Source organism: Geotrypetes seraphini, chromosome 6, assembly GCF_902459505.1.
Source record: "Geotrypetes seraphini chromosome 6, aGeoSer1.1, whole genome shotgun sequence".
NCBI classification, from domain to species: Eukaryota; Metazoa; Chordata; class Amphibia; order Gymnophiona; family Dermophiidae; genus Geotrypetes; species Geotrypetes seraphini.
This window is the reverse complement of record NC_047089.1, coordinates 251,415,483-251,442,391: the sequence shown is the minus strand read 5'-3', so window position 1 is coordinate 251,442,391 and position 26,909 is coordinate 251,415,483. Positions and strand designations below refer to the sequence as shown.

The 26,909-nt window shown below is 46.0% G+C and overlaps 1 protein-coding gene across 2 annotated transcripts in view; it reads right to left on the bottom strand.

Annotated features, from left to right (window-relative positions):
- CFAP47 (cilia and flagella associated protein 47) overlaps nucleotides 1–26,909 on the bottom strand; it is a 1,062,207-nt gene that overhangs the window by 1,005,668 nt on the left and 29,630 nt on the right. Inside the window, exons 1-3 of one of the 2 annotated variants that reach the window (XM_033947559.1) lie at nucleotides 20,023–20,206; nucleotides 15,107–15,258; nucleotides 4,203–4,318 (exon numbers count right to left, since the gene is read on the bottom strand). In XM_033947559.1, coding sequence (XP_033803450.1) covers nucleotides 4,203–4,318; nucleotides 15,107–15,258; nucleotides 20,023–20,169 — 415 coding nt within the window. In that variant the 5' untranslated portion in view covers nucleotides 20,170–20,206. Of the gene's footprint in view, nucleotides 1–4,202; nucleotides 4,319–15,106; nucleotides 15,259–20,022; nucleotides 20,207–26,909 lie in introns of those variants that run through there. The other variant, XM_033947561.1, reaches the window with a different exon arrangement.

Genomic DNA, 26,909 nt, shown 5'->3' with positions numbered 1-26,909 from the left:
GGTCCTCTTTTTTAAAGTTGCACAGCGGGAGCAAGAAGATGCTCGATGGTCAGGACCAAGACACTGCAGACACCAGTTATGGGGGTCTGTCAGCGAAATTGGTCTAGCGCACCGCTGGCACTTTTTAAAACCGGGCTGAGGGGGCATGAACGGGAAAACAGCCTCTGCCAAATCGAAAGCCGAGGCTTCGATCGTGGCAACAGGCCCCGCCGGGCCGAATCGAAAAAGAGGAGAAAAAATTATTATTTTTATTTTATTTTAAGAAAATAAGAAAAGAAATAAAGAAATAAAGAAAACTATATTATAAAAAGGGGGGTTTACGCGAGCGGGAAAGCGTGAAAAAATCTCTTCAACGGCCGTTGAAGTGAACGCGTCTTCTTAGCTCCGCGGAAACTAGAAAACTGAGGGACCGCGTGCCGGGGTCGGGCGGGAAGGCACTCGCGCATGCGCGGTGCGGTATCCAGAACTTTCCAAGTTCTTAGAGTGCAATCACTCTAAAAGTGTCCGTACCGGGGCTCCGTCGGTGCCGTCACCCATCAGTCAAGAATAGCTGCCTGCTTGTCCTGGGATAAAAGGAAGTATTGATGCCCCTATATAAGACTTTGGTGAGACCTCACTTAGAATATTATGTACAATTCTGGAGGCCCCACCTTCAAAAAGATATAAAAAGGATGGAGTCTGTCCAGAGGAAGGCTACTAAAATGGTGTGTGGTCTTCATCATAAGGCGTATGGGGACAGACTTAAAGATCTCAATCTGTATACTTTGGAGGAAAGGCGGGAGAAGGAGATATGATAGAGACGTTTAAATACCTATGTGGTGTAAATGAACATGAGTCAAATCTCTCATTTGAAAGGAAGCTCTGGAATGAGAGGGCAGAGGATGAAGTTAAGAGGTGATAGGCTCAGGAGTAATCTATGGAAATACTTTTTTACGGAAAGGGTGGTAGATGCGTGGAACAGTCTCCCGGTGGAAACAGAGACTGTGTCTGAATTCAAGGAAGCCTGGGACAGGCATGTGGGATCTCTCAGAGAGAGGAAGAGATAATGGTTACTGCGAATGGGCCATTTGGCCTTTATCTGCCATCACGTTTCCATGTTTCCTAAAAACACTGTAATTACACAATAGCCTTATGGTAACTAGCAAAGAATTTCAAATTTTGGCCCCTTGAAATGAAATAGAAAAAGATTAAAATTTCTTTGATCTAATTTTTAAAATTGATGGAAAAGATATCTCATTTCATAATTAGCTGATATATTACACTAAGGGCTCCTTTTATCAAGGTGCACTACGGGGATTAGCGTGTCGGACATTTCACCACGCGCTAACCTCCGCAGCACACCAAAAAACTAACGCCTCCGTTGACTAGCATGGCAGGCGGTTGAACGCCTACCGCAGCTTGATAAAAGGAGCCCTAAGGGACTCATTTTCAAAACAGAAAAACGACAAAGTGGCATTTGGATGTTTTATTACTTAAATGCCCAAATTGTCATTTTCAAAACACATTTTTAGATGGTTTTCTATGCTGTTTGTCTGAAGTGCATCTGCATCTAAATATCACAGGGATATTTTTTGGGTGCAATTAGGATGGTCTTATGATTTTAACTTTTTTTTTTTTTTTTTTTTTTTTTTTCAATAATGGAACATTGCAGATGTCCAGGGCAAAATTTGGACGTTTGAGGCTAGACCTGTTTTAATAACGAATATGTGCTAAAAAATAAAAAAGTGCCCAAACTGAGCAGATGATTGCTGGAGGCATGGCTTCCCCACACACCCCCAGTGGTTACTGACCCCCTCCTTCTCCCAAAGATGTGAATCAAATGTTTCATACCAGCCTGTAAGACAGCTTCAAATGTTATGGCCAATCCTATTAGAGCAGCAAGCAGGTCTTTGAAGTAGCCTGGTAGTCAGTGCAGTGGACTGCAGAGAAGATAACCCAGGTTCATATCCCATTCTAACTAGTACACAAACCTACTATACTGACATATAGGTGACACCTGCAGGTACGAGAGCTATTACGAGGGCTGCTGAAAATTTCTCAGCTCAACCAAGAGGAGAATGATGTAGAGCAGGGCTGCCCAAGTCCGGTCCTCGAGATCTACTGGCAGACCAGATTTTCAGGAAACCCACAATGAACATGCATGAGAGAGATTTGCGCACCAAGAAGGCAGTGCAGGCAAATCTCTCTCATGCATTTCATTGTGGATATCCTGAAAACCTGACCTGCCAGAAGATCTCGAGGACCGGACTTGGGCAGCCCTGATGTAGAGCCATGAAACTTACAAGTTGTTCCACACTTTTCATTTCATTTCATATTATTGAAACGAAAAATGTCAAGAAAAGTGTGGAATAACTTGTAAGCTTCATGGCTCCACATCATTCTCTTCCTGGTTGGGCTGAGAACTTTTCAGCGGCCCCTCGTATTGTGCTATCATAATGCCTCATTTCACCAATGCCCAAGAGCCAACCTCATCGGTGATGTCACAATAACTTGATTTTCCTCTACTTGTGCCCATTTACTAGATGCATTTGCTTCATTGAAACAAAAAGTGTCAAGAAAAGTGTGGAATAACTTGTAAGCTTCATGGCTCCACATTATTCTCTTCCTGGTTGGGCTGAGAACTTTTCAGCGGCCCCTCGTATTGTGATATCATAATGCCTCATTTCACCAATGCCCAAGAGCCAACCTCATCGGTGATGTCACAATAACTTGATTTTCCTCTACTTGTGCCCATTTACTAGATGCATTTGCTTCATTGAAACAAAAAGTGTCAAGAAAAGTGTGGAATAACTTGTAAGCTTCATGGCTCCACATCATTCTCTTATTGGCTGGGCTGAGAACTTTTCAGCAGCCCCTTGTAAAGTGGTGTACAACTGCATACAGTAGGTTGTGGGTGAGTTTTGGAGGACTCATCGTACAATGTAAGAGAATTATGGTGAGATGTGAACCTGGAACCTTTTATGTGAAGTTCATTGCACTGCTGGGTTGTCTGAGTGTCCAGTTTGCTAAGTATGCTGGTCCCACCTATGTCTCAATGGTTGGATTTGGTGTGCTTTGGGTTTTTTTTAATGGTTCAAAAAGATAGACACACTAAGGACAAACACCATCTGTGAAACAGACATTTTTAGAAAAAAAAGATAAGACATTTTTCTTGTTTGAAAATGGACATTTTTCCCCAAATGTCCAAAATCAATTTAGGTCCCTCTATGGGTACCTACCTGGCTTACTGAAATTAGGGCAAGTATTGGGCGAGACAGTAAATGGTAACATCAGCTTTTTCTTCTGGTATTAAGACATGACATAAATGCAAGAACTTCCTCTGTTCACTTGTATCTGTCATTCAAAATCTAATTCCCACGCTGATGGCAATAGCTGATTATTATTAGATTAGAACGTAAGCTCTTGCGAGCAGGGACTGTCTCCTTTGTGACTGTACAGCGCTGCATTTGTCTGGTAGCGCTATAGAAATCATTCATCGCTAATAATAAAACCCTAAGCGCGCATGCGCACTCCTACCTTCGTGATCTCTGCCTCCGTGATCCGTAGCTCCGTGGCCTGCGGCATAGAAATGTTAAAAGCGTGCGGCGCATGTGCATTCAGAGCATGCGCGCATGACGGTTTGCTATGAGTGCGCGCTTGGCGGTTTACCGTTTCCAGCAGCGGTTACCCTTTCCACTGTATACAACACAACGCGTAATAAAAAAGGTAAGGGGAGAAGGGACACAATAAACAGACAGGCAGTGGACAGGGACATTGACAGACAGACAGAAATAGAGACACACACTGAAAGACAGGTAGATGGGAGTGAAAGACACACACAGAAGGGCAGGGGGCCAGGGAGAGAGATAGAAAGAAAAAAAAAAAGACAGCGGACAAGGAGAGAGAGACACGCAGAAAAAAAGACAGACAGCAGCCAAGGAGAAAGACAGCATAAAAAGACAAACAGACATACAGCGGCCAAGGAGAGAGACAGAAATAAAGAAAGACAGGCAGACAGCGGCCAAAGAGACAGACAGACAGCAAAAAAAGACAGATAGACAGAGCAGCCAAGGAGAGAGAGACAGAAAGAAAGAAACAAAGACAGACAGACAGTGGCCAAGGAGAGACAGAAAGAAGGACAGACAGACACATCTATTCTAGCACCCATTAATGTAACGGGCTTAAAGACTAGTAGTAGTAATAATAGCACAATCAACGCCTACCTGGAGAAGATCCATGATTAGAAACACGAACCTCTTTAAAGATAACTTTGTTGCTTGCAGGAACTGTGCCAAAATTAACTTCAGTGTCAATCTCCAAAAGACAGCATGGAATAAATCTGAAAAAAAAAGAATATTTAAACTCCAAACCCGTTGCTCAGCACGTTAGCTTTGTGAGCTATGGCATTTTCCAGTACACTTCTCCCTCAGTATTCGCAGGGGTTAGGTGCAGAGCCAGATCGCGAAGTGTGAAAAATTGCGAATAACTTCTCGGGCAGCTCTGACCCACCCCCTCCTCCCTCCTGCATCCCCGGAACCTTACCTGGTGGTCTAGATGTGAAGCGGGGCAGAAGCGATCTTCCTGTGCTCCTGCCCCGTACAGAGCCGTCATCAGAATGGCAACGGGAACTCCCGGCAGCCATTCTGATGACGGCTCTGCACGGGGCAGGAGCATAGGAAGATCACTCCTGCCCCGCTTCACCGCAACACCACAAGGATCCAGGGAGGCTTGGACGGCTTAAAAATAGCCAAAAAATCACGAATAACTGAATCCGCGGATACTGAAACCTCGGATTCGGAGGGAGAAGGAGAAATTAGGTTCTTACCTGCTAATTTACTTTCTTTTAGCTTCTCCAGACCAGTAGAGGTTAATCTTTACAAATGGGTATATATCCAATCATGACCAGCAGGTGGAGACTGAAAACAAAACTGTGGGACAGTATATAATATACTCCCTTCTCTATTTACCTCAGTCTGCCGAATAGCCAAGCAGAACCAAGAACTGGAAAACAGAAAGAAAACAATACTCTGAACATGAGTAACAAGTAACATACCCAAGTGCTTTTGGAAAATGCAGAGGAGAAATACCCGAAGGAAAATGTCCCCACAGCTCGCCAGCTAAGCCAGCCGAGCCACAGCCGCTGTTCTTCAATTCTCCCTGGCCCTAGAAAAATACTAGAACCCGCAGCAAAAAACAAAAACTGCCCGCGAAACAGCCCCAACAATAACAACAACAACAACAGACAGGGTGGGGACCTCTACTGGTCTGGAGAAGCTAAAAGAAAGTAAATTAGCAGGTAAGAACCTAATTTCTCCTTCTTTAGCACTCTCCAGACCAGTAGAGGTTAATCTTTACAAATGGGACGTACCAAAGCAGTCCCTCTCATGGGCGGGACCCCCGAAGGGCCGATACCAGAACACGCTCACCGAACACCGCGTCCCGACACGCCTGAACATCTACCCGATAATGTCTAACAAAGGAATGCAAGGAGGACCAAACTGCAGCCTTACAAATATCCACTGGAGGCAAGAGCGACGACTCAGCCCAAGAAGCTGCCTGACCCCGAGTGGAATGAGCCTTGAGAAACTCCGGAACAGGCTTCTGTCTCAGAAGATAAGCGGAAGCAATCGTCTCCTTGATCCAGCGCGCAATAGTAGCCTTAGAAGCGCCAGCCCCCCGACGAGGACCCGCCAGAAGGACAAAGAGATGATCGGATTTCCGGAATTCCCAGGTCCGCTGCACATAAGAGCGGAGGACCCGACCGACATTCAACTTGCGCAGCTGCCGTTGCTCAGCAGAGCCCTCCCGACTACCCAAGACCGGGAGGACCACCGATTGATTGACATGAAAAGGAGAAACTACTTTCGGCAGAAAGGAAGGAACAGGCCGCAAGACAACCCGCTCCCTAGAAAATTCCAAGAAGGGAGCCCTACAAGAGAAAGCCTGTAGCTCAGAAACACGCCTAGCGGAAGTAATGGCCACCAAAAAGACCGCCTTCAGAGTAAGGTCCTTAAAAGAACAGCCATCCAACGGCTCGAAAGGCGGGCGCACCAAAACAGAGAGAACCAGATTGAGATCCCAAGAGGGAACAGAGGGCCGTAGGGGAGGCCTGAGCAACTTGGCCGCCCGCAAAAAGCGAATCACATCAGGAATGGCCGACAAATGCTGATCTGTCACCAACCCTCGAAAAGCCGACAGGGCCGCAAGTTGAACCCGGAGAGAAGACCAAGCCAGGCCTCTATCCAGGCCATCCTGCAAGAACTCTAGAATGTTAGGCAGGGAAGCGTGAAAAGAGACCACTCCCCGCGCCCGGCACCACCCCTCAAAGAGACGCCAAACCCGCACATAAGTCCGAGAGGTAGAAAGCCTCCGGGACCCCAACAGTGTAGAGATCACCTTATCTGAATATCCCTTCTTACTAAGGTGACCCCTTTCAAGAGCCAAGCCGTAAGACAGAAGGGAGACGGGTCGAACATGGGAATGGGACCCTGCGTCAGAAGAAAGTCCAAGAGAGGCAGAGGAAGAGGATCCGCCACCAGATGCCTCACCAAATCCGCATACCATGGACGTCGAGGCCAATCCGGAGCCACCAGAACCACCAGACCCGGATGGTGAACAATGCGAAGAAGTACTCTGCCCCCTAATGGCCAAGGAGGGAACACATACAACAGCCCCTCCGTTGGCCACGGTTGGACCAGAGCATCCAGACCCTCGGCCAGACCGTCCCTGCGACGACTGAAGAAGCGGGGCACTTTGGCGTTGCCACTCGTGGCCATCAGGTCCATCAGGGGCTGCCCCCAAGCCTGCACTATCAACTGAAACGCCACGGCGCTGAGACACCACTCTCCTGGATCCAGGAAGTGACGACTGAGGAAGTCCGCCTGAACATTTTCTACCCCGGCTATGTGAGAGGCTGAGAGGTCCAGAAGATGGGACTCCGCCCAAACCATGAGCCAAGCCGCCTCCTGCGCCACCTGAGTGCTCTTGGTGCCCCCCTGACGATTGACATAAGCCACCGCCGTGGCATTGTCCGACAGGACTCTGACCGACTTGCCCAACAAAAGGGAGCGGAAAGCTAACAGCGCCAGACAGACCGCTCTGGTCTCCAACACGTTGATCGACCAGGAGGCCTCCTCCGTGGACCAGGTGCCCTGAGCTGAGTGACCCAAACACTGAGCCCCCCAACCGAGGAGACTCGCATCCGTAAGGAGCACCGTCCACTGCGGGAGATCCAGACCCACCCCCTGAACCAGGTGAGGGGTCCGGAGCCACCAACGCAGACTGCAGCGCGCCATGCCTCGCAGGGGAACAGGAACATCCAAACTGTGCCTCTGGGGAGACCACCTCCGGAGCAGAGCATACTGAAGAGGACGCATGTGGGCCCGCGTCCACCTTACCACGGCCAGGGACGCCGCCATCAACCCCAAGACTTGGAGGAAATCTCGCGCCCGAGGACACCGGGACGCCAAAAGCAGGCGAATCTGAGATTGCAATTTGCTCACCCGGGCCTCTGGAAGGAAGACCTTCCCCAAGGAGGTGTCGAACAGAACCCCAAGGTACTCCAGACGCTGAGCCGGGACCAACCAACTCTTGGAAAGGTTGACCACCCAGCCCAGCGACCGGAGAAACTCCACCACCCAAGCCGTAACCCGGGAGCTCTCCTACAACGACTTTGCCCGAATCAACCAGTCGTCCAGGTAGGGGTGTACCAGAATGCCCTCCGACCGCAAGGCCACCGCGACGACCACCAACACCTTGGTGAACGTCCGGGGAGCCTTGGCCAGACCAAAGGGAAGCGCAGAGAACTGATAGTGCCGACCCAAGATCGCAAAGCGAAGGAAGCGCTGATGAGAGGCCCGAATGGGAACATGCAAGTAGGCCTCCGTCAGATCGAGAGAAGTGAGAAACTCCCCCGGCTGAACCACCAGAATGACCGACCGCAGAGTTTCCATGCGGAAAGAGGGAATCTTGAGAGCCCTGTTGACCCCTTTCAAATCCAGGATGGGCCGAAAGGTCCCCTCCTTCTTGGGCACCACAAAGTAATTGGAGTACCTGCCGGTGCCCCACTCTGGAGGGGGCACTGGAACAACTGCCTTGAGATCTATCAAGCGCTGAAGGGTCTGGCGAAAAGCCTGCGTCTTCCAAGGAGTCTGACATGGAGAGGCGAGGAAAAGGTCCGGCAGAGAGCGGGCGAACTCCAGGGCATAACCGTCCCGCACCACCTCCAGGACCCACTGATCGGACGTGATCTTGGCCCATTTGGGAAAAATTCGCGCAGCCGGGCCCCCACTGGAACCAAAGGGGGCACCGGCAAGGAGTCATTGTGCAGGACGGGAAGCGGGGGAACCGGCGGAGGGATTCCCTGCCCCCCGACGGGCCCCCCGAAAGGGTTGCATGCACTGCAAGAACCGACCCCGGGAAAACCCTGGCGCCGGGAAAGAAGCAACCCCACGCCCAGGGCGATACTTGCGAAACTCCTGCAAACGCCCCCGGGCAGCGCCACCCCGAGACGTAGGGCGGGCAAGGTCCTCAGGCAGACGGGGCACCTTTGAGTCCATCAGAGTCTGAATCAACTTATCCAATTCCTCCTCAAACAAAAAAGACCCCCGGAAGGGAAATTTAGTAAGCTTAGCTTTGGACGCAGCATCCGCCGACCAAGCGCGCAGCCACAAAATACGCCACGCGGCCATGCCAAAGGCCATAGACTTAGCCAAGATCTGCACCAAGTCATAAAGAGCATCTGAGAGGAACGAGGCAGCCATCTCAATCTTCGCCACCTCCTGATCCACCAAAGACCAGTCATCAGACTCCCGATCCAGGACACGCTCAGCCCACCGAAACACGGCGCGAGCGACCAGCCCCCCCCCCCCAAATAGCCGCCTGGACCCCAAAGGCAGAGACCTGAAAATTTTGCTTAAGGATGTTCTCCAACTTGCGCTCCTCAGAGTCCCGCAAGGCAGAACCGATCTCAACAGGCACGGTATGCCACTTAGAAATCGCCGAGACCACCGCGTCTACGACTAGCGATGCTAAAGTAGCCCGATCCCCTTCTGGGATGGGATACAAACGAGCCATGCTGCGCGCCAAACGAAACGGAGCCTCCGGCGTTTTCCACTGTTCCAGTATAATATCCCGAATATCCTGATGCATAGGAAAAGAGCGGGAAACGGTACGGATCCCCCGTAGCGGAGGGTCCCCCACACGCGGCGTCTCTGGCGGCGCATCCTCAAAACGCAACACCGAAGAAACCTGTTGAATCAGGTCCGGCAGCTCATCTCTCTGAAAAAGGCGCACCACGGACGCCTCTTCGCCGGAGGACGGGAAACCCGACAACCCGCCGCCAGCAGCCGTCCCCTTGAGAGGGTCCTGGAAATCCTCAGAAGGGTCCAGGTCCTCATCCAGACCGACACGCTCCTCCGACCATAAATCCTCGTCCCACGACACTCGCGGATGCTTGGACAAGGGAGGAGGAGGAGGGGACACCACAACAGACGAGAGAGGCAAAGCCACAGGGAGCGCCGAGGAAACCCCACTCCCCGAAACCCCCTGAGCGCATCCGGGACCCCCAGCCGCCTGAAAATAGGCTCTGCACAAAGAAAAAAAGAAATCAGGAGAAAAACCCCCCGAGGGTCCCAAGGGACTCCCTGCCACAGCAGGGGACCCAGCAGAAACCTGCCCCTGTTTTTCCAATACAGGCGGAAGGTCACCTGAGGTGGAAGACAAAATGGAGGGGCCAGACTGAGAAGATGGCGACTTTCCCGCCAAAAATGCTCCCTCCATAGCCTGTAGCGGCTGAGAAACCTGAACAGTCCCAGCCGCTAAAACAGGCAAGTCGGCATCAGCTGTCAAAACATCAGCTGAGAGGGAATCCCTAACAACCCGACCGTCGGCGGCTTGGGGAATCCCTCCGTGGGCGGTTGGGGAAGACCGGGCTTCCCCACTGCTCCCAGCCGACTCGCGAGGCACCATCGGCAGGGAGCTCTGGGCGCCTGCAGCCGCTGCCGACGGAGATCCTCCACCGCACCGGCCTGAACACCGCTTGCACAGGCCGGCCACGAGTGCCTCGCGCCTGGAGCACAATGAGCACTTTTTCCCTTTAGAAGTGCTCATTGCTCCATACGCGACCTAGCTATAAAAAAGTGCCGGTTAGATGAAAAAATACAGTAAAATACAGTTTTCTTAAAGGGAAACAACCCTCCAGACCAGCACTACCTCAGGATTTTTTTTTTTTTTTTTACAGAACAGACTCCACAGGCTCTCGAAGCAATATGCCTTGCTTGATTTAGGGGGCAAAGCTTACTGCTAAGGCTCCTCTAGAAAAATGTGGGGAGGTGGAGGAAGTGGGGGGAGGGACCCCGCTCGAGACCTGCCGGGTTTGACACCCCCAAGGTTGGACAAACCCCCAAACAGGGCCCGCCCAAGCTCCGTCCGGCCAAAAAACAGGGACTATAAACCCCCTAAACAAATTCCAACAGTCCTACCAAGGGAGATGGGTACAGATCACATCAACACCTGCTGGAGACTGAAAGAAGACTGAGGTAAATAGAGAAGGGAGTATATTATATACTGTCCCACAGTTTTGTTTTCAGTCTCCACCTGCTGGTCATGATTGGATATATACCCATTTGTAAAGATTAACCTCTACTGGTCTGGAGAGTGCTAAAGAAGTGTAGTTTGTTGTACTTTATAACACATTTGAGTGGTAAAAAGTAATGAACAAGTACCAGAAAGCCCAGAGGACAAACAATTATTCATCAGCTGGCTCTCAGTCAAATGCCTCGCCTTCACAAAGGAAGAATAAAGAGTAAATCTAGAAAGAACACCCTCAACCTTAAGGACCCTCACACACACCTCCTGTGATTTTGGTTTAACATTTTTTATTAATTTTTTTCAAATAACAACAAGTGCATCATAGAAATTCATACAATTACCTTAAGTATACACTTGATTTCTCCATAACATATTGTACATACAACATATCTTATATAATCCTTACTACAATTTTAGACAGACTTTTTCAGAACGGTTTATTCTGCAGAGGGGGGTTAGACAAGGATGCCCATTGTCTCCTTTGCTCTTTGATATCGTTTTGGAACCCTTGTTGTTAGCTATACAACAAGTGAAGGAGATACAGGGTATTCCGCATTCAGATAGAGAATATAAATTATCTGCATATGCGGATGATATTTTACTTTATTTGAGAAATCCGGAAATAACCATTCCACACTAGCTTGAACTGATTGAGAAATTTGGAAAATTTTCAGGTTATAAAATAAATTGGAATAAATCAGAAGTTCTTCCACTCAATATACATTGTACAAAAAGCTTATTTGATTCATTTTCTTTTATCTGGAAAGAGGAGGGTTTAAAATACTTAGGAATTTGGATTGCAAAAACAGTGGATGATACTATGAAAGTTAATGAAAAAAATTTATTGCAGAAGGTGACAGAAATGTGTGAGCAATGGAATCCTTTACATATATCTTGGTGGGGGAGAGTACAAACGGTTAAAATGATGATTTTACCTGTAGTTTGTTACCAAATGGGCATGATACCAATTTTTTTTCAGGGGTCTTTTTATAAAAAATTGGATAGGATTTTAACAAAATTTATTTGACACCTCCTGTGAAAAGATTTATTTATTCAGTTTTCTCTACTGTTCTCCCAAGGGAGGTCAGAACAGTTTACATGAATTTATGCAGGTACTCAAGCATTTTTCCCTATCTGTCCTGGTGGGTTCACAATCTCTCAAATGTATCTGAGGTAATAGAGGGATTAAGTGAGCTATCGAGGGTCACAAGGAGCAGTGGGGGTTTGAACCCACAACCCCAGGGTGCTGAGGCTGAAGCTCTAACCACTGCGCCACACCCCTTGACAACAGAGGACACAGATTTGAAGAGTGAGATAGATGAAGGAATGTCCATATCCTCCCTTAGGAGGGAGCACAATTAGCCCAACCCTTTTAGTACCCCTCAAGACCTTGTTCAGGACATCCTACTCTACCAGAAACAATCGCGATTGGGACCTGTGAAGAGGGAAAGCCATCAGATCCCCTCTAGGACACCCTCTCCTGGGGAAGGTGTGGCTCACTGGCACAGCTGCTGCCTCTGCCTCATCCAGAGGTTGTGAGATCAACTCCCAGTGCTGGTCCTTGTGACCCTGGGCAAGTCACTTAATCCTCCAGAGCCCACAACTTTGAATGCCAAAGCCACAAAAAGGCAGTATACAAGTCCCCATTCCCCTATACCCAAAACACGGAGTACTTTGATGACCAGGGAAGACAGCTGTACCACAAGGGATTCATCCTCACTCTCTTCCAGGCTATAGCCCTGCTGGAAAGGGTGCAGAGGCGAGCCACGAAACTAGTAAAAGGTATGGAAAATTTGAGCTACAAAGAACGACTAGGAAGACTGGGACTGTTCACCCTCGAGAAGAGGAGACTGCGAGGGGATATGATTGAGACTTTTAAAATACTGAAAGGATTCGACAAAATAGAGCAAGAATCATCGTTGTTCACATTGTCAAATGTGAAACGGACAAGAGGTCATGGACTAAAGCTGAGGGGCAGCAGGCTCAGGACAAATGTCAGGAAGTTCTGTTTCACACAGCGGGTGGTGGACGCTTGGAATGCTCTCCCGGAGGAGGTGGTGACGGAGACTACCATTCTGGGTTTCAAGTGTAAGTTGGATGTATACCTCCTTGCAAAACATATTGATGGATACGGGTAACCAGGGTCTCCATCTGGGAGCACCTGGCTTGGCCTCCGCGTGTGCGGGTCGCCAGAATAGATGGACCTAGGGTCTGATCCGGCGTAGGCGTTTCTTATGTTCTTATGTTATGTTCTTAACTCCCCAGACACTAGTGAAAAACTGCCCTTGGGGAAGCTCTCCTCACCTTCAAGAGCCCCTAGGCATCCTCCAAGGGAGCTCCATCTGGGGTTACATTCTGACATCCACTGACCCTTCAGTGAGAGCCTAGAGTACTTGTTGCTCTTAACTGTGTTCCCCACACGTCAGTCATCCAGGGTCCAGGCCCATGCCTCAGGTTCTTTCCAAGACTACTAAAATGACAAAGACTAGGGGGACACTCAATGAAACTGCAGGGAAATACTTTTAAAACCAATAGGAGGAAATTTTTTTCACTCAGAGAACAATTAAGCTCTGGAACGAGTTGCCAGAGGATGTAGTAAGAGCGGATAGCGTAGATGGTTTTAAGAAAGGTTTGGACAATTTCCTGGAAGAGAAGTCTATAGTCTGTTATTGAGAAAGACATAGAAGACACTGGTTGCGATAGATCGATAGCATGGAATGTTGCTACTTTTTGGGATTCTAGAATCTTGTTACTCTTTGGAGTTCCAGAATCTTGCTATTCTTTGAGATTCTGAACGGAATGTTGCTATTCTTTGGGATTCTAGAATCTTGTTACTCTTTGGAGTTCCGGAAACTTGCTATTCTTTGGGATTCTAGAATCTTGTTACTCTTTGGAGTTCCGGAATCTTGCTATTCTTTGAGATTCTGAATGGAATGTTGTTATTCTTTGGAATTCTAGAATCTTGTTACTCTTTGGAGTTCCGGAATCTTGCTATTCTTTGAGATTCTGAATGGAATGTTGTTATTCTTTGGAATTCTAGAATCTTGTTACTCTTTGGAGTTCCGGAATCTTGCTATTCTTTGGGATTCTAGAATCTTGTTACTTTTTGAGGTTCTGTGATCTTGCTATTCTTTGAAATACTGGAATGTTGCTACTCCAGGTGGCTAAGTACCTGGATTGGCCATCGTAAGAATGGGCTACTGGGCTTAATGAAGCATTGGTCTGACCCAGTATGACTATTCTTATGTTCTTCTTATGAGCTGGTACCTGACTTGGCAGGGGCCATGTGGAGCCACGTGATCTGGCAGCAAAATGGCCACTATTCCCACCAAAAGTGGCTCCCTCACTGTAGTCCCCAAGAATTGCTCTGGCAGCTGGGTAGGAATCCTGAACTTGATTTCAGGAGACATAACTAATAGAAACACTAAATTTAAACCTCTCCACCAAAATACTCTAGATAACCACTTTGAACCCTCTCTCACAGCAGAGAAGGAAAAAGCCTCAGATCATGGAGTGTCAGCGACCATGGCTCAACCACACACACATCACAGGCATAAAAACTTCCAATGCTCCTTATGGAATATTGTCTAACTCCCCAGTGGTTGAGCCATGGTCGCTGACACTCCATGATCTGAGGCTTTTTCCTTCTCTGCTCTGAGAGAGGATTCACAGTGGTTAGAGCAGTGTTCTTCAACCACCAGTCCATGGACCGGTGCCGGTCCACAGAAATTTCCTGCCGGTCCATATCTACTAAGTCTATTCCCTTCAGTATCTTGAATGTTTCCATCATGTCCCCTCTCAGTCTCCTCTTTTCAAGGGAGAAGAGGCTCAGTTTCTCTAATCTCTCACTGTACGGCAACTCCTCCAGCCCCTTAACCATTTTAGTCACTCTTCTCTGGACCCTGTGGACAAAACCCGGGGCAAGATTGCTCTGAAAACTGTTCATGCACGAACTGACCACACAGGAATCATGTGAGGCATGTGATTAGGGGCTATAGACCTCAGCCCTGAGAGTCTGTATCTTCTCGCAGCCAGAGATGCTCCAGGGATCCTCTGCATTACCGAAAGCTTCTGATCGGATAATAAAAAAACCCAAAATAATAAAAATTAAACTCGAGCAGAACAGACAGGCTCCCTATTCCTCACTTGTAGAGAGTAATGCTGAGGGTGTGAAGCTCATCCCAAAGTGATGGGAAGCGGAGCATAAAAACAAAACAGTGGATTCTCTACAACCCACTGGTCAAGACTACCAGTCCTGTTGCACAAGAATGATGATTGTAGGGATTATGTATCTTCTTATCTTTTTATTAATTAACCAAAATTATTTTGATTGAAAACACAAGATCACATACATAAAACAAAATCCTTTTGATACCATCCCATTAATAAATAAAATAATGGAACCCCAAACCTGTCAAGATATAGAAACATTCCTGCTGTGGAAATCTCTATTCTCTCTGCAACCTAAGAGCCTGGTACTATACACATGTCAACAATGAAGTGTTAGCTTCCTGGTAGCATGAATAAATCACATTACCCTAATAGAGGAATAGGAAAAATGTTGTCATCCACAGAAACGATCAGTTTATCCTTAATATCCTCATTCCGGGTGGGATAATATTCCACAGTAGCTATCAGTGAAAGCCCTGGAGCAATGGGTTTCTCTGGATTTGTCACAATTACTTTGAACTGCAAGTAAAAGCATAAAAATCATTTAAACTTTTGTTTCTAGTTCACTGATGTGCATGAAAATAACCAGCAGGTGTCACTGTTTGCAAAAAAAAAAAAAAATCCTACAGAATATATATAGTATAAGCAGTCCCTGAGTTAAGAATGAGTTACGTTTTTAAAGCTATTCTTAAGTGGGATTTGTATGTAACTCAGAGCTTGTAGATTTTAAGATTCTGCTCCCAGCTGAAAAAAGTTCCCTAGTATCCAGTGTTCCCTCTAAGGTACAGCATTCACAACCACACACTGGTCTTAATGTGAAGGAGTCTATGCCACTGGAAATACTGCTCAGTGACATCAAATGAAGCCGCACCCGTGTTCTTAAGTACGGGTTGTACTTAAATCGGGTATCTATAACTCAGGGACTGCCTATACTATAAATTACTCCACTTACTGTACTGTATATAAAAGACCCATTTTACACAAAGCATTGAGGTTGGAAATGAGATATCCAAGTCAGGACACGCTCAGTTCCAGCAGTATTGTACAGAAAGCTTTGCCAATCGCAGAGCCTTTTATAAAATACGTGTAGGGACATGCAAGTGTGTATGTATTTGCAAGTATGCATAATAAAACCATATGTATGTGCGGAAAAATGAAAAAATAAAACGACAGAATAGAACACACGATAAGAGAAATAAACTCAAAACCGCGAGCACTAGAAAGCAAGAACAAGGGTTCACTCAGCGCAGAGAGTTGAAGCAAAACTTCTCAGCTCCGCGGAAAGAAAAGAACTGAGGAGACACGCCCGGTGCATCGGGCGGGAAGGCACTCGCGCATGCGCGGTGCGGGCATCTCGAAACTTCTGAAGTTTCTTCAAGCAAGTATGCTTGTGGGACGTCTGCATCGGGGCTCTGTCGGAGGACATCACCCACTAGTGAGACTACCTGCCTGCTTGTCCTGGGATAACACTTTTATTTCGTTTTGGAGGTAGAAATACAACAGGGGATTAATGAGAATTAGGTATTCCCTTAAAATCTCTTGTAAATAGCATTGGCTGAAACAAGCACTCTTTAAATTCAATAAATTCTTCAAATTCAATGATAAACAAATAAATATAAATGACAGTTGTTGCAGATGCTTTACTTAAAAATCCATTTTTAGATGCACATGAAGTCATTATTACAGGTAGATCTAGACCAGGGTTCTCAAAGTCCCTCCTTGAGGGCTGCAATCCAGTCGGGTTTTTGGGATTTCCCCAATGAATATACATAAGATCTATGTGCACGTACTGCTTCCATGCATATTCATTGGGGAAATCCTGAAAACCTGACTGGATTGCGTCCCTCAAGGAGGGACTTTGAGATCCCTGATCTAGTCCAGACATTGGCAACTCCGGTCCTCGAGGGCCAGAATCCATTTGGGTTTTCAGGATTTCCCCAATTAATATGCATGAGATCTATTTGCATGCACTGCTTTCATTGTGTGCTAATAGATCTCATGCAAAAACCCGACTGGATTGCGGCCCTCGAGGAGGGACTTTGAGATCCCTGATCTAGACCTACTTACTGCAAACCTATTTCTTTGAGAAATGGGCCTTGCTCAACACATAGGCCCATATTCTATAAACGGCGCCATGTTAGGCGCCTAATTTACAAAACCGCAGTTTTTAACGCCAGCCACAGCAATGCATTGGAGCTGTTACCGCCGTGGCCGGCGCTAAAAACCATACTATGTTTTTTTAAAAGGGGGAGGGTTAAGCAGCAAAGCCATTTAAAAGCGACCTTAAAAGTGTTTAAACCAAAACGATAAGAACCTAGAGCTGCCTAAAAAAACGGTGCCTAGATTGTGTTTACTGCGGCACCTAAGCATGGCTAATGCCGGGAACGACCTTAGGTGTCCTTAGATGCTGCTGCAGATGCAGTTCTAATCAAACATAGACACTGGAAATGTAGGCCTCGAAAACCCTGGCCTACATTTCCTGAGCTTATGTTTGAAGTATTGTTATAGGAGTCACTGCCCAGGAAAAGGATGCATTTGACTGTTAGTAAGCTAGACTAGGATCCTTTCACGAATTTTATTTTCTGACTTACTTTAAGTCTTCCGCTTTTACCCTCCCTGTTGTTTTTTCCTTATTTGTCATATTTACTGTCAACAATTGTATTTCTTTCCCCTTTTGTTTTGTTTGTTCTGCCTGGTTAGTCCAAATTATTTATTCTGTCCTCCCTGAAATTTGTAATTTTAATTTTTGTACATCACTTACAATTTTGAATAAGCCATTAATCAAATTTTCCATAAACTTGAAACTTGATCTAGGTGTCACTGTTGAGGATAGGTTGAAACCCTCAGCTCAATGTGTGGCAGCTGCTAAGAAAGCGAACAGAATGTTAGGAATGATCAGGAAAGGAATGGAAAACAAGGATGAAAATGTTAGAATGCCCTCAGATCGCTCTATGGTAGGGCCGCACCTCGAATACTGTGTGCAATTCTGGTCACCACATCTCATAAAAGATATAGCGGAATTAGAAAAGGTACAGAGAAGGGCGACAAAAATTATAAAAGGGATGGGATGACTTCCCTATAAGAAAAGGCTAAAGCAGCTAAGGCTCTTCAGCTTGGAGGAGAGACGGCTCAGGGGTGCTATGATAGAGGTCTATAAAATACTTAGTGGAGCTGAAAGGGTAAATGTGAATCGCTTGTTTACTCTTTCCAAAAATACTAGGACTAAGAGCTCCTTTTACTAAGATGCGTTAGCGTTCTTAGCACGCAGTAACCACGCGCTAAACAAAATATACCAACACAAGTTCTATGGAGGCGTTAGCGTGTGCGGTATTGTAGTGCGCACTTAGCACAAGCTAAAACCGCTAGCACACCTTCGTAAAAGGAGCCCTAAGGGGCATGCGATGAATCTATGCTTAGGTGGTTCTCCCCCCTTCCCCGTGTCCTCCAATCTGACCCCTCCTTCTGCGTCACACTCGCGCCTTCCCTTCCCACCCTCCGGAACCTTTTTAAATCTTCACCAGAGCGAGCAGCTTCTCCGGCCTGCTGCTCGCACGGGGGTTGGCTTTCCCTTTGATGTCATTTCCTGGTCCCACGACCTGGAAGTCATTTCAGAGGGAGCCAGGCTGGCGTTAGCAGCAGGCTAGAGTAGCTGCTCTCACGATGGCGAAGATTTTAAAGAGGTACATGTAAGATCTCCTGTCTTGGAATTCTGCAAAGTCTGATATTAGCAGATCTGCTCAAAAATTCAAATTGTCTTTTCCTGGCATATTAGGGAAGTCTCTACTTTTCAAAATTACTCCGTTTTGGAATAATCTTCTTGTTCAACTGTGCGACCTGGGCTCTTTCCAGCTATTTCGAAAACATCTGAAAACTTGGCTATTTTCAAAGCTGTAAATTCCGCTTCCCCCGTTACTAGTCCAAAATCACGTCGTATTTGTTCTCTTTGTAAACTGTGCCGAACTCTATTGTTTATAGACAAGATGTGGTATATAAGCCTAAGGTTTAGTTTAGGGGGGGACGTGGAACGGAGGGCGTGAGTGTAGCAGAGTGGGGGGGGGGGGGCGGAGAGGTGCCAGCTCCCCTTACTATGCCACTGGAGAAATCCACTGCTTATTCCTAGGATGAGCAGCATAGAATCTGGGCTCTAGCTAGGGACTTGGGACGGCCACTGTTGGAAACACGATACTGGGCTTGATGGACCTTCGGTCTGTCCCAGTCTGGCAGCTCTTATGTTCTTATGTGAGCCAAGTATAGGACCATTGTGACATCACTTAGGAATGAGGCACTTTGACATCACAATCTCAGCTCTGGAATGTTGCTACTCTTTCTATTCAAATTCTCCTGCCTCTGCTATAAACTAATCTGGGGACTGGCCCCCAGCTACCTACTACCTCACTTCGAATTCCACTCCTCTATTAGGCCTACCAGAAACCGTAACCTCTTTACCTACCCAAATATCATAGGCTGTAGATATCGCACCTTCTTTGATAGAACATTCAAATTCCAAGCAGGTAGACTGCAAACTTGGACAGGCTACTTCACTGATGCCGCCAGAGAATCATATAGTATCTTTAGGAAAGAACTAAAAACCACATTGTTTAAGAAATTTATAACCTAACCAGACTTCTCCCCTAAAATCGGAGCCTCCTCCCATCCCAAGGAGTCCGTCTACCCTCTTCTGCCAAAATTTCTATCTTTAATTGTTACCAGTTTTTCCCACTGGTGCCCGTCCTTCGTTCAAATGTACCAAGTTAACAACTTACTTCTCATCAACATCTTATGTTATCTTTTGCACCTTTGTAACTCAAAGCGCAATCTCCTTTCTCTTCTCCTACTTATGCTCTGAATATCGTCGACTGTATAATGCTACTCATTGTGAAACCGTGTAATACACAGACCCTGTAACTCTCCTGTTACTATCACTAGATGTTCAATGCTATACTCTGTAATTCGCTGTCTGTACAGTTTCTCTTCATTGTAAACCGCCTAGAAGTCGCAAGATTGTTGGCGGTATATAAGAATAAAGTTATTATTATTATTATTTGGGTTTCTGCCACTGTTGGAAACATGATCCTGGCCTATCCCAGTAAGGCAATTCTTCTAGTCTTATGTTTAGGCCCGATGACATCACAATGTCGGTGACGTCATAATAGTGCTATATAAAGCGCTGGACGGGAAGAGCCGCTTCTCAGTTCAGGGGGCTCTGGAGCGCGCGAGGGGGGGCTTAATGGTGAAAAGTAGAAACTCCCCCCCCCCCGCCACGCCACGCCCCCTTCCACCCACCTCCCGGGAACGGGGACCGTAAATGGCGATCTGCCTGCCGTTGTTGCTGACGTTGGTGACGGTGATGCTCTGCCGGTAGCCGGAGCCCGCCACCGCGTTTTCGAACTGCAGGGCAGCCGGGACGATCTTGACCCCCAGCCACTCCATGGCCGATCCGCGTCCGGGGCGCCTCGAGCAGCAGCGTGGCTAGCGGTTGCCGGGCAACCGCCAAACCCGGAAAAGCCGAGCGGGACGCGAAGAGCCCGATTGGCGGAGCGCGCTGACGTCGACGGCGAGACATGAGAAGCTGATTGGTAGCGGGCCGCGAGCGAGCTCCCAGTGCCAACCCCTGGCTCCTACCGACAGGGGGCGCATTGGGCTGCTAAACCCAGCAGAAATCATCCAAGGATAGGCTTACCATAGGGCTCCAGAAAAGACGGCGATATCCGGGTTTTACTTCCAGTGATACCCGGATGTCTGAATCCTCCTTCCTTTTTCTGGAGCCATTTGGTAACCCTAGCCAAGGAATTTGCTCAATATTGGGGGTGCTCAAGAACGCACAGAGTTAGTTCCAGACTGCAGATCTATTGTGGTCAGTGGCATAGTGCCCCGCCCCTGGTGCCATCTTGGTGAGGGCGCAGGCACCCTTCATCTGTGTGTGCGTGCCGCTTCCTTTCCCTCATACCTCTGTACAGTTAATTTATTTGATATACCGCTTTTCTTAACAATTTTTATCAAATCAAGGCGGTCAACAAGTGTCGACTCTTCCTCTAATGTCACTTCCTGGACCCGCACCCAGGAAGTGACGTCAGAGGAAGAGCCAATGCTGATGCAACAGCAGGTTGGGGGTTTCTGCTGGCGCCAAGAATGTAACAAAAGTAAGGGGGAAAGGGAAGAGGCACATGCATGGCAGGAGGGGGTGGGGAAGGAGGGGGTGGAGGTGGGGAGGGGCGCTTCTCACCCTCGCTACACCACCAATTGTGGTGATCCTGAAAAGGCAGGTGGGTGGCTGGAACCTTGAGATTTAGCTCAAGCTTTCAGTAAGTGATTCAAGGTGAGTTACTTGAATGTATTTCTTTCTACTTGAGGCAATGGATGGTTAAGTGACTTAACCAAGGTTCCTGGCTTCTGGGCCTCCTGCTGTATTGTTACACTGTACAGTAACTTAATAAATGACGTCAGATAAAGTCCCAAATGGTCCATCCAGTCTACCCAAACATACACTCTCTATAATTTAATAATCTAATTTAAATTGTTCTTTTTCTTACATATTTGTGTGCAACACAATAGCTGAGAACTATTACTACAGTCCGCTCTCGTTATCTGCATGTTCACGATATACGAATTCACATATCTGCGTTAAATCTGTTGCAACCAATATTCCCGGAATGGCATGCCCCAACCTCCAACAAGAAAAGGTAATGTTCCCACTCCCTCCCCAGAAAGACACCATCCAATGGCATAACAAGGGTGAGAGACACCTGAGGCAGTGGTGGTCTTCCCTTGCACCCCCCCCCCACCTTAAGATCACATGCAATCACACCCAAGTCCCGCTCATCTGTCGTGCACATAAATTCTTCACCTCCTAAACTGTACCATTCGCCCAGGTTTTTGCAGCCCAAATGCATAATCTTGCATTTCTTAGCATTAAATTTTAGTTGCCAAATTTCAGAACATTCTTCGAGCTTCGCCAGGTCTTTCTTCATGTTATTCACACCATAAGGCATGTCTACTCTATTGTAGATTTTGGTATCATCCGCAAAGAGGCAAATCTTACCCAACAACCCTTCAGCAATATCGTTTATAAAAATGTTAAAAAGAACAGGCCCAAGAACAGAACCTTGAGGCACACCACTGGTAACATCCCTTTCCTCAAAGTGATCTCCATTGATCACTACCCATTGCCACCTTCCACTCAACTAGTTCTTGACCCAGCCCGTCACTTTGGGACCCATCCCAAGGGCACTCAGTTTATTTATTAGATGTCTACGTGGAACACTGTCAAAGGTTTTGCTACAATCTAAATACAGTGCACCAATAGCACACTTCCTCTATCCAATACTCTGGTCACCCAGTCAAAGGAGTTGATCAGATTTGTCTGACAAGACCTACATCTAGTGAATCCATGTTGCCTCCGGTCCTGTAATCCACCATCTTAGCTGCTGATGTAAACCACTCTGAATTTACTTCTTAGTCATTAGTAGTGGTATAGAAGCTTTAAATAAAAAATAAATACTGCCCATCTGCTGCTGCCCAGATGGGTGGTACATTGTTAGCCTGACACTTTCAAAATTTCATAGTTTTACGCTGTAGTGATGCCCATTGAGGTTGCACATGATGAAAAATAGCCAATCACGAAAACACACTTTCACAAAAACTGCTGTAGCTCAAAGACAAAGACAAAAACAGATATCAACAAACGGGGAAAAAAGGAGGTTACTCGTGAGGTTTCAAACAACTCAACACCGCCCAGCATGTCTCAAAAGAACTTCCTGTTGGTGCACAATTCAAGCTCTCCTGGAACTTTTTCAACAGACCTCATATATTAATTAAATAATTTGCAGGATCTTGAAATTAATGATCAAACTCCTAGTCCTAAGCATCCTAGATTACTGCAACATCATCTACCTAGCATGATTACGCAAACACTTCTGGAAACTAAGTGTTATCCAAAATACCGCAGTGAGGCTCATATTCAACCTGAAAAAACTAAACCACATCACACCTTTCTACCAAAAACTTAATTGGTTGAAAATTGAGCTTCTACAAAGCTCTGTACGGTCTACTGCCCAACTACCTCACCAATCAGTTTACATTCGCCAGACCCAGATGATCCACTCAATCTCAATCATTCTTCACCTTCCCCTCAATCAAAGGATGCACCCAACAGATTCATCAACAGACTTCTACCCTACCAAGCAGCTTCCAAAGATTCCAAATGGAGCCAACTGGTCAGAAAATTAACCTCTTGCATGCACTTCAGAAAGCTCTTAAAAACGCTCCTTTCTCCAAACAGGACAACCCACCTTAAATTCTCCATGAAAAGATTCCTGACCCATTGACACTCCACGTTGCTCTCTAAGACTATGAACATCCTTACCTATACATGGAACGCGCTTCCAGAAGCTGTTGTAGACAAGAAAACATTAAATGGTTTCAAAGAAGGTTTGGATAGATTCCTAGAAGAAAAAGGGATTGAAGGGTATAGATAGGTATAGACCACTACTCAGGCAACAAGCCTGATGGGCCGCCGCGGGAGCGGACCGCTGGGCAGGATGGACCTATGGTCTTCCTCAGCGGAGGCAACTTCTTATGTTCTTATTTATTTACCTCCCTTCTCATAAAATCCCGCTTAAACTCCCTCTGTGCAATCTATACAATTTTTAGTCCTATCTTCATTGATGTAGCTCGCTGACTCTCCTCAGCCATTTTTCCTGTAAACCGCCTCCAACCAAAAGGCTTTTGCAGTATATAAATAAAGATTTATGTCATGTTATTAACTACCCTTTTAACGCTGTACCCACAAAAGGTCAGCTTTGTGCACTTTATCTCCCATTGCCTTGATCACTGTCTTTATCAATTCCAACATTCTTTATGGTTTTAACCAAGCCAGCAATAAAAATAAAAATTAGTATCAAAAACACCAAGCAGCACTAAGTTATCCCACATGGTTCTTCAACAGAATTTATCTTACAGCAACCTCAAGCAGCAACAAAAACAACGCTCCTTCTAACTCAAATATTTCAACAGACCTTTTTCCTTTCCCTCGTGAAACTAGCATCTCCCTTTTCCCAGCTTCCTGAGTAAGAACTCTGCACTTCTGTGGTTTTCCCATCCTGACACCACACACCGGAATTTTTCAGTGCTAACTTATAAAGTTCCCACATTTGGGAAAAGTTTTCTTTTTTTTTTTTCTCCCAAATGCTATGAGGCAGGTCAATGTGCAAATCATCCTTAATTTAGCTTAGATGTCTTAATTATGGGGCTTCCCATAACTTTCCATGTTTGGGCAATACATAGTCTAGCTCAGTGGTCTCCAACTCAAACCCTTTGCAGGGCTACCTTTTGGATTTGTAGGTACTTGGAGGGCCTCAGAAAAAAAATAGTTAATGTCTTATTAAAGAAATGACAATTTTGCATGAGGTAAAACTTTTTATAGTTTATAAATCTTTCCTTTTGGCTAAGTCTTAATAATAATATTGTAATGTATAGCTAAAGAGAGATATGATGAAGAAACGGGCCGCCAGTTTGAGACCACTAGTCTAGTTGCTATAGCCCTGAGTTGAAACACAGGCGTGCTACATGAACCCAGGCAGACTTGCTATATATTCAGTGCACCCAAATGAAGACACAATAACCAGAAGCAGTAAATGGCACCATTCCCATTTGTTCAGATTTCTGATCATGCTCCCATTTATGACTCATCCACTTTCCTTTATTTCACTTTGATTATCTCTTTGCATGCCTCAATCAACATTCTTTGATTTATGAACAGTCAATTTTTATTCATCTGCTGTTCTCTCCACAAGATTTGTTTTGTCTTTTTGATTTGATGTCCTGATTTATTTTCTCTGTATAATCCAAGCTCATCATTTACCTTATCTTTTCTTGCGCTTCACCTGCCCTTCGGAGTCTCTTAATTCAGGGCCGGATTCTCAAAACGTTAACACAGTCCCTAAACTGTTTTCTGACAGTTTAGCCTGCACGCATTTCAGTGGCGGGTTATCAGAACGGATTATCTCTGTCTTTAGCGAGCTTTCTAGCCATCTCCGACAATGACATGCAAATGGGCTCTTCAACATTAAAATGAGCACGCCGGTGGATTATTGAAAATCACTGAGCCATTTTCTAAGAGCGGCATCGGCTTTTGGCGACAAAAATCAGTGACTGGTCCAGGGGTGCCAGTAAAGTGCCAGCGCTGTTAAACGTGCATCTTGTGGCATGTGTTTTACATTGGCTAATGAAAAAATTAAGTTACACGATTCTCATAAACTGTAGTTGATGTTTTTTTTTGTGGGAGAGGTAAAAGCATGCTTCTTGAGTGTGTGTACGATACCCGCATCTTATGTGTTTCTGGCTGTGGTTCATGATAAAATTTGACATTAAAAACAAATTACAAGATTTGCCTGAATTATAGTAGTCTTTGGGAGAAAAAGGCATGTTTTATGCACACTTGTTAAAAGCTGACGTTGCTTCTCTCCTCCCTTCCTTTCTTGCTTTATTTTCACGCTGTGCTTGTTGCGTTGGGTTGCTTTCCCGGCACATGCACACATTGACGCCTCTTTCCTGCCCATGTGCTGATCACTATCAGCGGTGACTCGATGCAGGTAAATTTAGTGAATCTTCGCTACTGACCGCCAACCTCATTTACATGCGTGATTTTTTTTTTTTAGAATGACTTGCGCTTTTGAATTCACTACAAGATCGCCTGTGATAATGCCCCATTGCTTTTTAACGCGTGTTTTGGTTTTTTTTTTTTTTAAAGAATCCTGGCCTCAGTGTTCTTTCCTTTCTGATTCAGTTTTACATTCCTATATAAGAATTGCCATCAAGCCCAGTATTCTGAGTCCAATATTGGCCAACCCAGGTTACAAGTACCTGTCAAGATCCCAAAAAGTACAAAAGATTTTCTACTGTTTATCCTAGGAATAAGTAGTAGATTTTCTTAAACCTATCTTAATAATGGCTTAAGGACTTTTCTTTTTGGAAATTATCTAAACCTTTTTTTAAATCTTGCTAAACTAACTGCTTTTACTACATTCTTTGGCAATGGATTCCAGAGTTTAATTATACACTGAGCGAAGAAGTATTTTCTCTGGTTCTTGGGTCCTGCGCATGGAACTGGGAGCATTTATGAAAATGCTGCCATGGAAGTTAGATTTCACTCCATTAGAAGCCAATGTAAATAACAAGAATGTATGTAATCAGATCAGATTTTTTGCTTCCAGTAATTAAACAGGCAGCAATGTTTTTTTTTGTATTTGAAGAGACTTAAGTACCTTTTGGCAGGTCCTCAAATATAGAATTACAGTAGCATACAGATGTAAGATGGAGCTATTGAAAACACTGCTCCAAAATCAGTAGGTTTCAAGCATTTTAAAATCCATAATTTATAAAAGGAAGTATGAACTGGGGCTTGAATGAGCTTCTGGTGGCTTCCCCTAGCAAAAGATAAGAAGTCACAGTAGTAAAAATGTAAATGTAAACAACAATCTTAATTCACTTCTTAGCAATGCAGTAGGAAGTGAGACTACAGTACTCCCCCAAAATTCACGGGGGTTCCATTCTAGGAACCCCTACGAATTTTGAAAAACTATGAATACGGTTTTTAGGCAGGGGAGACAGGAGAGGGCAGCTGGAGAGGCAGGAGAGGGCAGCCGGAGCGCCAGTGAGTAAAGTCGGGTTTCACCAATCAGGAGCTGCTTTGACATGCAGCTCCTGATTGGTAAGGCCCGACTTTAGTACAGGAAGAGGCGGTCAGAGCATACAGCAAGTGATTTCCTTCACTCACTGGCGCTCGGGCTGCCCTCTCCTGCCCGGTCATTAGTGTTTGGAAAATACCGCAAATGACCTGGACTGCGAACCGCCGACCGTGAATTCGTGAGGGAGCACTGTATACAAAAAATTTGTGCCACTGAAAGGTAGCTGGAAAGCAATGACCATAAAAATTCGCAGTCTAAGCAGCAAAGCCCTGATGTTAGAGGCACACTTAGATATTGTTGCTATCACAGAGACATGGTTCAGTTATTCCCACGGATGGAATGCTAACATAAAGAGCTATAATCTTTTCAGGAAAGATACTGGTCAAAAAGTTGAAGGAGTAGCTCTCTATGTGAAGAACAATATTCAAGTGACTGAAATGCAGGAAATCTGGGGAAAGGAAGAAGTGATATGGATAGCTTTGAAAA